Source organism: Hevea brasiliensis, chromosome 4, assembly GCF_030052815.1.
Source record: "Hevea brasiliensis isolate MT/VB/25A 57/8 chromosome 4, ASM3005281v1, whole genome shotgun sequence".
Taxonomy (NCBI): Eukaryota; Viridiplantae; Streptophyta; class Magnoliopsida; order Malpighiales; family Euphorbiaceae; genus Hevea; species Hevea brasiliensis.
In genome coordinates, this window is record NC_079496.1 from 102,099,077 (window position 1) to 102,116,203 (window position 17,127).

The 17,127-nt window shown below is 35.3% G+C and overlaps 1 protein-coding gene across 1 annotated transcript; it reads left to right on the forward strand.

Annotated features, from left to right (window-relative positions):
- Window positions 1–14,287: 14,287 nt before the first annotated feature.
- Window positions 14,288–17,127, forward strand: LOC131179478 (uncharacterized). The gene is made up of 6 exons (XM_058146334.1): window positions 14,288–14,661; window positions 14,745–14,859; window positions 14,972–15,644; window positions 15,757–15,963; window positions 16,640–16,701; window positions 16,891–17,127. The coding sequence occupies exons 1-6, from the start codon at window positions 14,288–14,290 to the stop codon at window positions 17,125–17,127; spliced, it is 1,668 nt and encodes a 555-aa protein (XP_058002317.1).

Below are 17,127 nucleotides of genomic sequence, written 5' to 3' on the forward strand. Positions count from 1 at the left end.
ATACTAAAATAATCTTTATGTAGAATTTAAATCACGTTTATTCAAAAATTGGACTGAACATGAGAATTAAATACAAAATATGAATTATGAGATTTTAATCCAAACAAGTTCATTTCGAAGTATCAAAACACATTTCATAAAACCCACAGTTATATCATGCCATTCGAAACAAATATAATCTCAATAGCCAAAGGCTAAGGAGAAGTCACATCACAAGGCTAGCTAGCTCAAATATATGGATATCCATTCAATTTCTTCTTCTACTGGCACACACCTCAACACTTCAGCCAGAGAGGGAATCAAAATTCAAAACTGATTACCCCTACTAGTCATGCTAGTGAGGTGTTCAAATATATGGTCATGACACTGTGGTTTCAAAACTTATCTTAACAATTTGTTAAACATTGCCATTTCAAATATACACAATAACTTTCAACAATTTAAATCAAAAGCATCATAATAATGTCCAATTCAATATTTCACATTATTCAAAACAATATGCAGAAGATAATTTACAAAAATTATACGTTGTGCACAAACCTTAAGCGAGTTGCCTCTTGGCCTTGACTCGATTCCTCGGGTTCTTTTCCGATGTTCTTTTTCACTGAAACACACAGTTTCACAGTGTCTCAGTATCATAACTTAGCATAAATCCAAAAATAAATTTACATTCACTTTTACCTAGCTCTAATGTGCTAAACTTGACGTTCTTTAAATTTTGTGTTTCGGGGTTACTATTCACTATACTATTCAAGTCAATTTGTTGACTTTCTAAGGCTTAATAGGTATGGGAATTCCAACTTCACCCACATACCACATTTTGGTTACTAAATTTGTTGGTTTTGGTTGTTTACTCAAATTCTAAGTCTTTTAGGCAAATTTTCAGTATTGGTGTCTTAAGTTGCACTGTTCCATTGGTCATTTTTCTGTTAGAATTTGACAAAACTTCCTCCATAGAAAATGTTTTCTATTGTCTTAAGTTTATTCTCCTTTTTGAATCACTCCAATTGGAGTTTTTTAGCTCAAGTTATAGCCATTTGAACCATGGCTGCCGGATTGGACTTAACCCAGATTTCTGGGCAAATTCTGGTTTTGGCAATTTTAGGTCACCAAATTTGGGTGGCCAAATGACTTGGTTAATGGCATAATTTGGGTTTGTGTTCTTCATGAAAGTTTTAGATCTATATTTCATCTATCCACTAGTAAAATTTTAGGTCATTTAGACCTGCCTAGCTCAAGTTATGGCCAAATGAACAAATACTGTTCATTTGGTCAGTTTGTACAGGTCAGACTAAGAATTTCCGGATTTGGTCAATTTGTTTACTAGGTTTTGGTTACTTTTTGGGCATGATTCCAAAATGAAAATTGTGTCATTTTGTGTCTATTTTCATTTCCAATTGGTCTCATACCAATTGGACTTGTAAATTTTCAGTTTTGGTCCCTAAAAGGGACCTTGGTTCTGCTACCTGCAGCATGACTACATTGAATCCGAATTTAACCTCAATTCAAACACTTCCAACACACTTCATTTGATCACAAATGACCATTTCTCACTTCAAACTAGGTCAAACACATCCACTCACCATTTCTCCAAATTTTGTCTCCTAAACCCTAAGTGTCCAAACCCTAACCACACTAGTAGTTACATTTAACCAAATCTAAGCATGTCAATCTCACTTCCACATTCATACAAGCTTGCCTAACATATTAAATTCAATCAAAACAAAAGCATATGCATAGCAACCCTAGCTGGTCAAATTTTTAGCTTGGTCCTTCAACAATTAATTTCATTTTATTTTAAGTTTATTTCTAAGTGACTTAAGCTCTAAACACCACTAATAAACTAATTTTGCAACTTAAATCACTAACCTCAACTTGGATGCTAATTCTTCAATTTCCTTCTTCTTTTCTTCTTTCTTTGGTGATCAATCTTCTTCTCAAAGCCCAAACACAAGGTGTTATGAAGTAATTATGGGAGAAATTGGGGTTTAGTAGGGTTTTAAAAGCTTGAAGCAAGCTTTAATGGAGTTTCCTTCATGGTGAGATGAGGGAGAGGAGCTGGCTATTTTTAAGGAGGAAGATGAAAGTAATTTTCTTTTTTTTTTTATGTTATTTTTGTCTTACCTTATAGATTTTTAACTTAGTCAAATTTGATAGGAAAAATAATTTTAATTATGACATCATCATTGATGTCACACATGATGTAATAACCTTTTTCTTTTCCTTTCTTTTTTTTATTTTTTTATTTTTTCATTAGTTCTTTAATTTAATTCCCGACTCTAAAATTTTCTTTTCTCCGATTTTATTTGACAGTTAGGTCAGGAGTCAGCTCTCGAGGTCAATTGACTAAATCACCCCTCGCCGGTTCAACCTGGTTTGTAAATAATTCTATATTTCTTCCGGTTCCTTGACCTAATTATTTGACTGGCTTAACAACCTTTTTTCATGATTGTCTATTTTCCACTGTGTTTGTAATAGTCTTAAGGACCGCAGCGTCACATTTTATTGTTCGAAATTTGAGTTTAAATTGACTTTGCAGTCCTTCCCGATAAGGTCACCCATCGCTGTAACTCTCAGCTCGTTTAACTTCTTATGTTATGTTTTTCTTATTTATACTTAACTAATTGATAATTACTAATTATTTGTGTTTATGGCTTATCTAGTTGTCTTAAGTATGGTTCTAATTCCCTGAATTGTCCAGACCGACTCCGGTCACCAGAACAATGAAATATACCAGGCTATACAAATAGGGGTGTTACAATTCCCCCCCCCCCCCCTTAAATAAATTTCATCTGAAAATTTTACTTAGTATCAATCTCTGAAAAGCTGTGGGTGTTGTCTCCTCACGTCCTCCTCTCGTTCCCAAGTAGTTTCTTGGCCCGAATGATGGTTCCACAGCACTTTTACCAACGGTATCTGCTTGTTCCGTAGCTGCTTCATCTCATAAGCCAGAATCTCTATGGGTTCTTCCTCGTATGTGAGGTCTGGATTCACTTTAATTTCTTCCACTGGTAGTACATGAGATGGGTCTGATCGATACCTCCTCAACATAGACACATGGAAGACATTATGTATCCTCTCCGACTCTGGAGGTAGTGCCAAACGATACGCTAAAGGACCCACTCTTTCCAAAACCTCATATGGCCCGATAAAACGAGGACTCAGTTTCCTCTTTCTGCCAAATCTCATAATTCTCTTCCAAGGTGAAACCTTGAGGAATACTTTCTCACCCACTGCATACTCAATATCCCTTCTCTTTAAATCAATGTAGGACTTCTGACGGTCTGATGCAGTCTCAAGTCGATCTCTGATCACCCTAATTTTCTCTTCAGTCTACTGAATAATTTTGGGCCCAATCAACTTCCTTTCACCTACCTCATCCCAACATAGGGGAGTTCTGCATTTTCTGCCATACAAAGCTTCATATGGGGGCATTTCAATGCTTGATTGGTAGCTGTTATTGTAAGCAAACTCAATCAAAGGCAAGTGTGTGTCCCAACTGCCCTCAAACTCAATCACACAAGCCCATAGCATGTCCTCCAAGATCTGAATTATCCTCTCAGACTGGCCATCTATCTGTGGGTGGAATGCAGTACTGAAGTTCAATCTAGTTCCTAGGGCTCTCTGAAGACTACCCCAGAATCTAGAAGTGAACCTAGGATCTCTATCTGATACGATGGATACTGGCACTCCATGTAGTCTCACAATCTCATCAATGTACAACCTGGCCAATCTTTCTAAACTGTAGTCCATCTGAACTGGCAGAAAATGAGCAGATTTGGTCAATCTATCAACAATGACTCATACTGCATCATGACTCTTCTGTGTTCTCGGAAGTCCCATCACAAAATCCATCGTTATTCTCTCCCATTTGCATTCCGGTACTGGTAGTGGATGTAACAACCCAGGAGGTACTTGATGCTCTGCCTTCACTTGCTGACAAGTTAGGCATTTGGAAATAAACTCTGCCACGTCTCTTTTCATGCCCATCCACCAGTAATGCTCCTTTAGCCCCCTATACATTTTTGTGCCACCAAGGTGCATGGCAAAAGGAGACTCATGTGCTTCCTTTAAAATGATCTGCCTCAAATCAACATCATTAGGAACACATATTCTGCCCTAGTGTAGCAGTAGACTGTCATCTCTTACTGAGAATTCTGGTTTCTTGCCTTGCCGGACTTCTTCCAACTGCTTCTGATACTTTTCATCATTCTGAGCAGCCATTCTGATCTGATCACTCAATACTGGTTGTACATGCTGTGCAACTGTTGTCTGCCCCTCATCATTAATCTCTAAGTTGGCATGTAATGATCTCAACTCATGTACCATAGACAAAGGAGTAACCCGTAGACTTGCCATAGTCTTGCGACTTAAGGCGTCAGCCACAACATTAGCTTTTCCTGGCTGATAGTCTATCAGACAATCATAGTCTTTTATTAACTCTAACCATCTCCTCTGTCTCAAATTCAGCTCTTTCTGGGTGCCCAAATACTTTAAACTCTTATGATCTGTGTAGATGTAGCATTTCTCCCCATACAAATAATGCCTCCAGATCTTAAGAGCAAACACAATAGCTGCAAGCTCCAAATCATGTGTCGGATAATTCCTCTTATGCAGTTTTAGCTGGCGTGATGCATAGGCAATGACATTTCGATCTTGCATCAATACACAGCCTAACCCATTATGAGAAGCATCACTATAAACTGTATATTCTTTACCCGGAGTAGGTAAAGTAATGACTGGAGCTTCAGTCAAACATTTCTTAAATTCATCAAAACTCAGTTGGCATTTATCCGTCCACTGAAATTTTACATCTTTTCTAAGCAACTTGGTCAATGAATATGCCAACATGGAGAATCCTTTCACAAACTGACGGTAGTATCCAGCTAAACCCAAAAAAATGTGAATATCCGTGATATTTCTGGGTGGCCTCCAATTAAGGACAGCTTCTATCTTACTTGGATCTACCTTGATGCCATCTTCTGATACTACATGCCCCAAGAAAGATATTTCCTTCAGCCAAAATTCACACTTCGACAATTTGGCGTATAACTGTTTCTCCCTCAAAGTCTGTAGTACAATCCACAGATGTCTATCATGCTCTTCTGCACTCCTCGAATAGACTAATATATCATCTATGAATACCACAATAAACTGGTTGAGGTATGGTCTGAAGATAGTGTTCATCAGATCCATAAAAGCAGCCGGAGCATTAGTTAACCCGAATGGCATAACCAAGAACTCATAATGGCCATAGCGGGTTCTAAAGGCAGTTTTAGCAATACTCTGCTCTTGTACTTTCAGCTGATAATAACCTGATCTCAGGTCAATTTTGGAGAACACAGCTGCACCCCTCAACTGATCAAATAAGTCATCAATGCGGGGCAATGGATATCTATTCTTTATTGTCACCTTATTTAACTGGCGATAGTCAATGCATAATCGGAGAGTGCCATTTTTCTTCTTTACAAACAACACTGGCGCTCCCCAAGGTGACACACTAGGGCAGATAAAGCCCTTGTCAAGTAGCTCTTGCAATTGCACTTTCATTTCTTTCAATTCTGCAGGTGCCATTCTATATGGTGTTATGGAGATTGGGTCCACACCAGGCATAACATCAATCTCAAACTGCACCTCTCTTTCTGGAGGTAATCCTGGCAGTTCATCAGGAAACACATCCGGAAAATCACATACAGTAGAGATGTCCCTTAGTGCTGGACTCCCCACTTGGGTGTCTATCACATGTGCCAAGTATGCTTCACACCCCTTTATAATCATCCTTCTGGCTAGTGCAACCAAAATGATGTTTGATGGCAGTAAATGCCTCTCCCCATGTATTAGCACATCACCATACAGAGGGAGACCAAAAGTGACTATCTTCAGTCCACAGTCAATCATAGCGTGATGCCTGGCTAACCAATCCATGCCCAAGATAATATCATAATCTCTGAAGGGCATTTCAATCAAATCTGACAGAAAAACATGTCCTTGGATCACCAAAGGACAGTCTCTATAGATTCTGTTGACCCGAACCTCTTGTCCTAATAGAGTAGTTACTAGCACCTCAAAACCCATTTGGACACATGGAACAGCAAGTGAACTGACTATGCTAGCACTAACATATGAGTGGGTTAAACCCGGATCAAACAACATCAATACTTCTTGATTAGAGATAGAAAATGTACCAGCTACAACATCAGAAGTCTCAGCCTCTTCTCGTTGTCTCATCGTGTAAACTCTGGCTGAAACACTTCCTTGTGCTGACTGACCAACCGTGCCCTGACTGCCAGAAGCAGTACCTCTACCTCTACCAATTGATTGTGAACCTCTGGGAGTAGGACTCTAAATAGATCCTTCTACAGTCGTAGGAGCTAGACCGTATCTAGGAGCACTAATGCAGTCTTTAGCAAGATGGCCCTTGCCTCCACAGTTAAAACAGGCTCCTGTAGCCCAATAGCATTCTTCCTCATGAATCTTGCTACAAGTCTCACAGGGGCGGGCAGGATATGAACCCCTGCTCGACTGCTGACCAGACCTAGGGGGTCTCTGTCCAGAGAATCTGCCCCTACCAAACCTTCCACCTCGACCTCTGCTAAGTCCACCAAATTTCTTTCTCTTCCCAGAAGTACCACCAGAACTTTGTTCAATTGATTTTTCCCCCTTGTCTTTCTCTGATTTTTCAACTTTTTCTGATTTTTCTTTTGTTGGGGTCGCTTCTGATTCAATCCTTTCTAGCTCAAGTGCTTGAGACATGAGTTCTGAAAAATTCCTGTGTCTAAATCCCACAACTTGCATCCTCAAACTGGGCTTCAAACTAGTCTCAAATCTGTTGCACCTTTCCTTGCTGGTAGAAAGGAAACTCTCAGCATAATGGCTTAAGCAGGAGAACTCCCTCTCATACTCTGCCACTGATTTACTCCCTTGCTTCAGACTCAAAAATTCTTGCAATTTCTGATCAACATATGCATCTAGGATGTATTTCTGTCTGAATTCTCTGATGAAGTCATTCCAGGTCAGTACTGGTGGTTCAGCTAAACTGTGGGGGATGGTCTTCTACCAATCATACGCATCCCCTTGTAGTAGTGACACAGAATATTCAAACTTCAGTTCATCTTGACAGTGCAGCTTCTTAAATACTTTATCCATCCTTTCAAGCCATTGCTCTGCCTCTAAAGGGTCCACTGTACCTATAAATTCTGTAGCCCCATACTTCAATAACTTGTCATACTGTCTGGCTGGAGGCAGTGGTTGTACCAAAGGTGTTTGGGGTGGAGCTTGAACAGGCATACCCCCAGCCATTTGTTGAAACATCGCAGCCATCTGCTGTGCAAACTGTGCAGGAAACTGCGGCATTTGTGGGGCTGGTGCTACTGATCCACTGACATTCTGTAAAGCTGGGGCTTCCCCTTGTGCCTCAGCTTCAACAGATTGCTCGACTGAGCAATCTCCTTCTTCCATTTCAGTCTGAAGTTAGGGTATCTCCTGAACAAGTAACACATGGAGATTTCCCTCCGTTAGTTCATATTTATGATGTAATGCACTGTATGTAACAAATATAGACATTGAGCAGTTGTACTTAACAAGGAAAGACACAAATTCTCAAGTTAAAATATACTTCAAAAATTTGCTCTGATACCACTAAAACATGTCACACCTTACCCCTCTGTAAGGCATAACATGATCCCGTAGAATACCTAATGAACTACCGAACTTCACCTACCGATAACTCATTAAGTACCCTACAAAGGATTTAAAACAAATTTCTTACTTTTATAAGTGGTGAGCATTTTCTAATAGGTATTAAAATCATTTAATTGAAGCTTTAAAACTAGTAAAAATTTTTTGCTCATTTTGTTTTTTCGTAAATTTTATAAAAATTTCGGCAAAATACCGTCTGTATTTTGAGAAAACAGCTCTTCAAATACCTGAAAAAAAGCATTTTTAGTAATTTTTCTCAATAACTTCTTCGAATTCACAATCAATTCCAACCAAAAAGTTTCAAAATTCAACAATCCTCATTTCTCAATTTCCAAAAATTCAGTAATCATCAAGATACTGTCAATCAATTTCATTCATTCATATTTCATTAAAGATAAACAATTTATATATACATCTTACTAAAAATTTACATTAGAAAAATCCAAACTAAAATTTATTACAACTTTATACAAACTTTATACAAGCTGCTCAAGCCCAATTTTACATGTCCATACATTTACGTACATTACATACATCAAAATAAATTTCTTCAGTCAGGGTATAAAATATACCCGATATAACTTCAAGATAAGTAGCTCCTCTGTTCTCAGCAGCTCAATCTGCTGCTCCTCTAGTCTTTAAATCTGCGACAGCAATAACAGCCATTGCTGAGTACTAGGACTCAGTGGTGCACAACATACTAAAATAATCTTTATGTAGAATTTAAATCACATTTATTCAAAAATTGGACTGAACATGAGAATTAAATACAAAATATGAATTATGAGATTTTAATCCAAACAAGTTCATTTCGAAGTATCAAAACACATTTCATAAAACCCACAGTTATATCATGCCATTCGAAACAAATATAATCTCAATAGCCAAAGGCTAAGGAGAAGTCACATCACAAGGCTAGGTAGCTCAAATATATGGATATCCATTCAATTTCTTCTTCTACTGGCACACACCTCAACACTTCAGCCAGAGAATGAATCACAATTCCAAACTGATTACCCCCACTAGTCATGCTAGTGAGGTGTTCAAATATATAGTCATGACACTGTGGTTTCAAAACTTATCTTAATAATTTGCTAAACATTGCCATTTCAAATATACACAATAACTTTCAACAATTTAAATCAAAAGCACCATAATAATGTCACAATTCAATATTTCACATTATTCAAAACAATATGCAGAAGATAATTTACAAAAATTATACGTTGTGCACAAACCTTAAGCGAGTCGCCTCTTGGCCTTGACTCGATTCCTCGGGTTCTTTTCCGATGTTCTTTTTCACTGAAACACACAGTTTCATAGTGTTTCAGTATCATAACTTAGCATAAATCCAAAAATAAATTTACATTCACTTTTACCTAGCTCTAATGTACTAAACTTGACGTTCTTTAAATTTTGTATTTCGGAGTTACTATTCACTACACTATTTAAGTCAATTTGTTGACTTTCTAAGGCTTAATAGGTATGGGAATTCCAACTTCACCTACATATCACATTTTGGTCACTAAATTTATTGGTTTTGATTGTTTACTCAAATTCTAAGCCTTTTAGGAAAATTATCAGTTTTGGTGTCTTAAGTTACACTGTTCCATTGGTCATTTTTCTGTTAGAATTTGGCAGAACTTCCTTCATAGAAAATGTTCCCTATTGTCTTAAGTTTATTCTCCTTTTTGAATCACTCCAATTGGAGTTTTGTAGCTTAAGTTATAGCCATTTGAACCATGGCTGCCGGATTGGACTTTACCCAGATTTCTGGGCAAATTCTAGTTCTGGCAGTTTTAGTTCACCAAATCTGGGTGGCCAAATGACTTGGTTAATGGCAGAATTTGAGTTTGTGTTCTTCATGAAAGTTTTAGGTCTATATCTCATCTGTCCACTGGTAAAATTTCAGGTCATTTAGACCTGCCTAGCTCAAGTTATGGCCAAATGAACAAATACTGTTCATTTGGTCAGTTTGTACAGGTCAGACTGAGAATTTCCGGATTTGGTCAATGCGGTCACTAGGTTTTGGTCACTTTTTGGGCTTGATTCTTAAATGAAAATTGTGTCATTTTGTGTCTATTTTCATTCCCAATTAGTCTCATACCAATTGAACTTGTAAAGTTTCAGTTTTGGTCCCTCAAAGGGACCTTGGTCCTGCTACCTGGAGCATTACCACATTGAATCCGAATTTAACCTCAATTTAAACACTTCCAACACACTTCATTTGGTCACAAATGACCATTTCTCACTTCAAACTAGGTCAAACACATCATTTCACCATTTCTCCAAATTTTGTCTCCTAAACCCTAAGTGTCCAAACCCTAACCACACTAGTAGTTACATTTAACCAAATCTAAGCATGTCAATCTCACTTCCACATTCATACAAGCTTGCTTAACATATTAAATTCAATCAAAACACAAGCATATGCATAGCAACCCTAGCTGGATGAATTTTCAGCTTGGTCCTTCAACAATTAATTTCATTTTATTTTAAGTTTATTTCTAAGTGAGTTAAGCTCTAAACACCACTAATAAACTAATTTTGCAACTTAAATCACTAACCTCAACTTGGATGCTAATTCTTCAATTTCCTTCTTCTTTTCTTCTTTCTTTGGTGATCAATCTTCTTCTCAAGGCCCAAACATAAGGTTTTATGAAGTAATTATGGGATAAATTGGGGTTTAGTAGGGTTTTAAAAGCTTGAAGCAAGCTTTAATGGAGTTTCCTTCAAGGTGAGATGAGGGAGAGGAGCCGGCTATTTTTAGGAAGGAAGATGAAAGTGATTTTCTTTTTTTTTTTATGTTATTTTTGTCTTACCTTATAGATTTTTAACTTAGTCAAATTTGGTAGGAAAAATAATTTTAATTATGACATCATCATTGATGTCACACATGATGTAATAACCTTTTTCTTTTCCTTTCTTATTTTTTTTTATTTTTCCATTAGTTCTTTAATTTAATTCCCGATTCCGAAATTTTCTTTTCTCTGATTTTATTTGACAGTTAGGTCAGGAGTAAGCTCTTGGGGTCAATTGACCAAATCGCCCCTTGCCGGTTCAACCCAGTTTGTAAATAATTCGATATTTCTTTCGGCTCTCTGACCTAATTATTTGACTGGCTTAACAACTTTTTTTCGTGATTTTCTCTTTTCCACTGTGTTTGTAATAGTCTTAAGGACTGTTGCGTCACATTTTACGATTCGAAATTTGAGTTTAAATCGACTTCGCAGTCCTTCCTGAGAAGGTCACCCATCACTGTGACTCTCGGCTCGTTTAACTTCTTATGTTCTGTTTTTCTTATTTATACTTAACTAATTAACAATTACTAATTATTTGTGTTTATAGCTTATCTAGTTATCTTAAGTGTGGTTCTAATCCCCTTAATTGTCTGGACCGACTCCGGTCACCGGAACAGTGAAATATACTAGGCTATACAAATAGGGGTGTTACAATTTGTTTAAGTCTTAACTAAAGGACCAGACAGAATTAGAATGGTCATTGAAGAAAACATTATAATTACTGATTCTAGTCAAACATCGTATCAACAAATAGATGAAATAAAAGCCTTTCTAAATTGTATATATATTTGTCCACACGAAGCTGCTTGGCAAATCTTTGCTTTCCCTCTTCATCATAGAAATTCAGCAATTTTAAGAATGCCAGTTCATCTACCAATGATGCACAATATAATATTTGATCAAAATTAATATCTTCATTCTATTGTTAATAAGCCAAGGGTCAAAAAAATCATGCTAACTGAATAGAAGAACATAAATCGAAATTCCCTCATACTAGACATCTAACCTATAGTCAATTTCCAAGAGAATGGACTTAGAATCATAGAGATAAATTATGGACTCTAAGAATTGAATGTAATACCATAGGTAGAATTTATTACATACACCTAAATGCTGGCGTGTTATATTATCTAAGAATATTGTTAAACTATGTTAAAGGTACCACATGTTATGAAGATTTACGAACAATAAATAATACATTATATCCTATATTTCAAGAAGCATGTGAAGCACTTAGACTATTAGGAGATGATCAAGAATGGGATGAATGATTAAAAGAAGTAGCTTAATGGGCAACTTCTTCTCAATTAAGGCATCTTTTTACAATAATTCTCCTATTTTGTAATGTATCTAATCCCCAATCTCTCCTTGAAAAGCATTGCTGTTCCATGTCTGATGATATAGTGATTAAATTGAAAAACCTATATAACAATTCTGATTTCCAAATTCCAGCACATGAATTACAGTATTATGTTGTAATACCCCTTACCCGATCTACAGTATAGCCGAGCAAGGAATGTCATATTCGGTGCCGAAGCACTTTATCTTATTTAATCTTATACATTATTAATTTAAATTCCATTTACTGGTGGTATTCCATTTATTGGTTTTTTTTTTTTTGAGAAATGGACAAAGTTTCCCCTGTTTTATTAATATTTGGCATGTTAAAATCAATTACCTATTTATAAATCTCATCAAATCCATATCATATCTCAATTCAACCATATAAGCAACTCATATTCATTCATATGTAATTCATCTCATTTCATTTATATAATTCATGTACATAATTTATAGAGCTTATACAATCCCAAAATTTAATTACAAACTTTATGATTAAATACAAAATACAATGACAAAAAGATTTCCTACAGCTCATGGGCCTACCAAAAATACACTACTGACGTGACAACTCTCCTATTGTAGATCTGATCACTACTAGTCCTTGTCTCCAGTACCTACGCATATACAAACCAATGCGCTAAGCATATTGCTTAGTGGTGCAATAATAAAATTGAAAATAAACTAAATAAATAGAAGTACATATTTCATGTGTATAATACTATAAAAGAAATGCATTTTCATAACTTATGAGTAATTCACAATTTATTTATCTCTTCCATTCATTTATTTTTTATTCAATCAAATTAACTCATTTCATTGCCCATGCAGGCCCTATAAGCTATAATGAGCTTGGTTTTGATGATAATAAAACTTAATGAAATATATATTAACTTTTTATGCATAAGTATTTGAAGTGATTTTATAGGTCATGATATGCAAAGACATTGATGGAAGGACTATTCTATTGAAATGGCTAATATAAAAGGATTATCTTGTATAACACAAGACGAATCAAAGTCCATGAAGAATTAGGATAGAAATTAAGTCCTTAGGTCTATTGTACAAGATTAGAGAGATTATGCCATTTAAGACCTAGAATCAATTTTGTTTTTAGATTTAAGAGTTTATAAAGTGTTATTATGTCATTTCTAAGGTTTTTGAATGGTCAAAATAATTTTTACAAATTTCCTTAAAAAATTCAAAATTTCAAAATTTAAGTTAGACAATAGCGAAATTAGTTAACTTGTTGCGAAAATTAGTTAACTAGTTTTATTGTCTAAAATTTTTTGTCCTACGAAACTAGTTAACCAGTGAAAATTTTAGTTAACTATTTTCATGCTCTGACCTGACACAACTCTGCTGCACGACTTTCAAAGAAGTAACTGCTAGTTTTTTGAAAATTAAAGAGCCGTTAGACACACTCTCTAGCAGACACTTTTAGCAATGAAAAGCACTTATAAAAGGCATCATTTACTATAATTTTACCTAATGAAAGTGTTCCTATTCATTGATAATTTATTGTGCTATTTTTAAAGCTTTCATTCAACTACTCTTGAGCTTGAGTGGCAAATCTTCTCTCTCAATCTTTTAGCATTATATTTTTTATCTGAGAGTTATTGAGAGTGATTTCATCTACACCAAAAACTATTTAACGTTGTGTAAGTGTGAGGACACACTTGTGAAAGGTTTTCAAGCACCTTGAGAAGCTTGTGGAAGGTTTTCAAGCACCTTGTGAAGCTTGTGGTCTTTTGTGAAAAGCAAAGACATTGTAAAGATTCTCAAGCACCTAGGAAGCTTGCTGAGATTGTAAAGGCTTTGAATCTTGCCTGTTAAAAAGATCAAATAGTGGAGTGACTCTCAAAGTGGGACTTTGGGAAGAGTAGTTGTAGGCTAAGAGAGTCAAACCACTATAAACATTGTGTTTGATTCTCTTCTTTCCTTAACTCTTTAATTTTCAGCACTTTGTTTCTCTGATTATATATTGAATGTGTTGAGAATTTGTTTTGTTGAGTTAAAACTGAGCTTGAACAACTAAACTTGCAAATTCTGATTTATATGTGAAAAGATACACATGATATTAAGTGATTATTTTGTGTATGGGCTGATATTCATGCATAACTTGTTTGATTACTTAAATTACATCTTAAAAATAGAGTTATACACATACATAGAAGTGCAAAGCCACAATTTTTAATTAAGTCTTGAGCAAGGACTGAAAAATTACCTAAAGTGTCTAATTCACCCCCCTCTTGGTCACTTTCTTTGGGACAACAAATTGGTATCAAAGCTTGTCTCTCTTGCTTGAGGTTTAAACACCTTAGAGAGATCCTACATTGGCTGGCAAATCTAACACAACTAGTATCCCTGCACCTTTAGCTGAAGGACACTGTATCACTAGACCACCTTTTTTTAATGGTTCTAATTATTCTTTCTGGAAAATTAGAATGAGAAACTTTATTCAATCTGTTGATATTGAAGCATGGCAAAGAATTGTTAAAGGTCCTGAAATTCCATTAGAATTGCATGCTGATGGTTATAGAGAAAAACTAGAAGATGAATATAATGAACTTGATTGGAAGAAAGTTTCTTCAAATGCTAAAGCTTTAAACATTCTACATTGTGCACTTGATGCAACTGAGTATAATCGTATTTCAGGTTGTACATTTGCAAAAGAAGTGTGGGATAAACTTGAAGTCACATATGAAGGGACTAATCAAGTAAAGGAATCAAAAGCCAATAAGCTTGTTCGAGAATATGAACTATTTGAGATGAAACCTGGAGAAACCATTTCAGAAATGAGCAAAGATTTACTGATCTGGTGAATGTTCTCAAAGCTCTTGAAAAAGAATTCACTGAAGAAGAATTAGTCAAGAAAGTCTTAAGGTCACTACCTAAATCAAGGGAAACAAAAGTAACAGTGATCTTTGACACCAAAGACTTCTCCAAATTCACTTATGATCAACTGATTGGTTTTCTTATTGCTCATGAAATGCTTTATGATAAGAGCAAGAGTAATGTAAATGATGAAAAGAAAAAGTGAGGAATTGCCTTGAAGTTAAGACAAGAGGATGAATTAAGGAAAACTATAGCTTTTAAGGCTACCTCATTTGTCTGGTTGAAAACTATAGAATTCAAAGGACAAGAGCAACAAAGCTCTGGTTGCTAGCTGGATGGATAATGATGACTCCTTAAGTGATAACTCTAGTGACAAAGAGGTTGCACACATTTGTTTCATGGCTCTAGAAGAGGATAAACCAGAAAGCTCTCAACAAAGAGAAATCAACACTGCGGTAAATAATTCTGACTCTCTTAATATTGAAGACTATGAAGATGCATTTGCCAAATTGTATAAAGAATATAAAGTTTATAAGAAAAAATGTTATATTTTAAACAAAGAAATTGCTTCCTTAAGATCAAAAAATAATTATATGAGTATTATTGTGCAAGAAAATAAGTTTTATAAAAATCAAATGCTCTTGTTTGATGAGTTGAATAAGGAGTTAGAAGATTCAAAATTTGCTTGTGAAAAACTCATTGAGAAAAATAGGATTCTAGAAACCAAGGTGGAATCTTTGACAAATGATTTAGCTAAATTTACCAATGGCACACAAATTCTTGATACTTTACTTGGTTCTCAAAGATTGTCAAATAAAAAATCTGGTCTTGGTTATGATGGATTCATGCACTATGAAAAATACAAAAATTTCTTTATGAAAGCTTCCTCTTATTCATTACCAAATGTTATTTGCTTCTATCGTAACCAAAATGGTCATATGGTTAGTCATTGTCCTATAAGGAAAGGTTCCTCAAAGGTAAAAAAGATTTGGGTACCTAAAGGAACAATTCCTAATGTCTCTAACCCCTAAGGACCCAAATTTGTTTGGGTACCTAAGAAATAGTTAATTAATTTCAGGTATGTTTAGAAGCAAGCAAGAGTGTGAACAATGGTATGTTGATAGTGCTTGCTCAAGATACATGACAGGAGATAAAGAAAAATTCTCAAACCTTACCTTGAAAAGTGGTAGACATGTGAGATTTGGTGACAAAGGCAAAGCTTACATCATTGGAAGTGGCTCTATTAGGAAAAATCCAAGCATAAAGGATGTTACACTAGTTGAAGGTTTGAAATTTAATCTTCTTAGTGTAAGTCAATTATGTGATAAAGGTTACAAAGTTATTTTTAATTCTACACATTGTGAGATTAGAAGTTTGCATGATGATCATATATTATTCATTGCACTTAGAAGTGAAAATGTATATTTGCTTGATTTGAATGTTATTGAAAATGGAAATGAAAGATGTCTTGTATCTCTTGAAGAAGATAGTTGGTTATGGCATAGAAGACTTGGTCATGCTAGTATGCATGTGATTTCAAAACTTTTTAAGATATGATCATGTTAAAGGTTTGCCAAAAATTAACTTTGAAAAAGATCATGTTTGCAAGCCTTGTTCTCTTGGGAAACAAACCAAAGTTTCTTTCAAATAAAAAAATGTTGTTTCAACATCTAGACCTCTTGAGATATTACATCTTGATTGGTTTGGTCCTATCACACCTATAATTATTGGTGGTAAAGCATATACTTTAGTCATAGTAGATGATTACACTAGGTATACATGGACATATTTTCTCGCACTTAAGGATGAAACTTTTAGTGTATTTACATCTTTTAGTAAGAAAGTACAAAGTGAAAAAGGCTTACCCATTTCCTCCATTAGAAGTGATCATGGGAGAGAGTTTGAAAACCAATCTTTTGATAAATTTTGTTCAAACAATGGCATTTTTCATAACTTTTCAGGTCCTAGAACCCCTCAACAAAATGGAGTTGTAGAGAGGAAAAATAGAACTTTACAAGAAATGGTAAGAACAATGCTTAGTGAACAAAATCTTCCAAAATATTATTAGGCAGAAGCCATAAACACTACTTGCTATATCTTGAATAGAGCAATGATTAGGCCAATCTTAAAGAAAACCTCTTATGAGTTATGGAAAGGGAGGAAGCCTGACATTTCTTACTTTTGTGCATTTGGTTGTAAGTGTTACATTTAGAACAACAAGAAGGATAACCTCCAAAAGTTTGATGTAAAATCAGATGAAGGTATTTTTCTAGGATATTCAATGCATAGCAAATCTTATAGAGTCTTTAATAGGAGAACTTTGTTAGCTGAGGAAACCATTCATGTTGTATTTGATGAAACTAACAACTTCTTAGAAAGAAAGATTATTTGTGATGATGATGAACTAGGTAAAATTTTTGGAAGAAAAAGGGATGAGACTCAAAAGTAA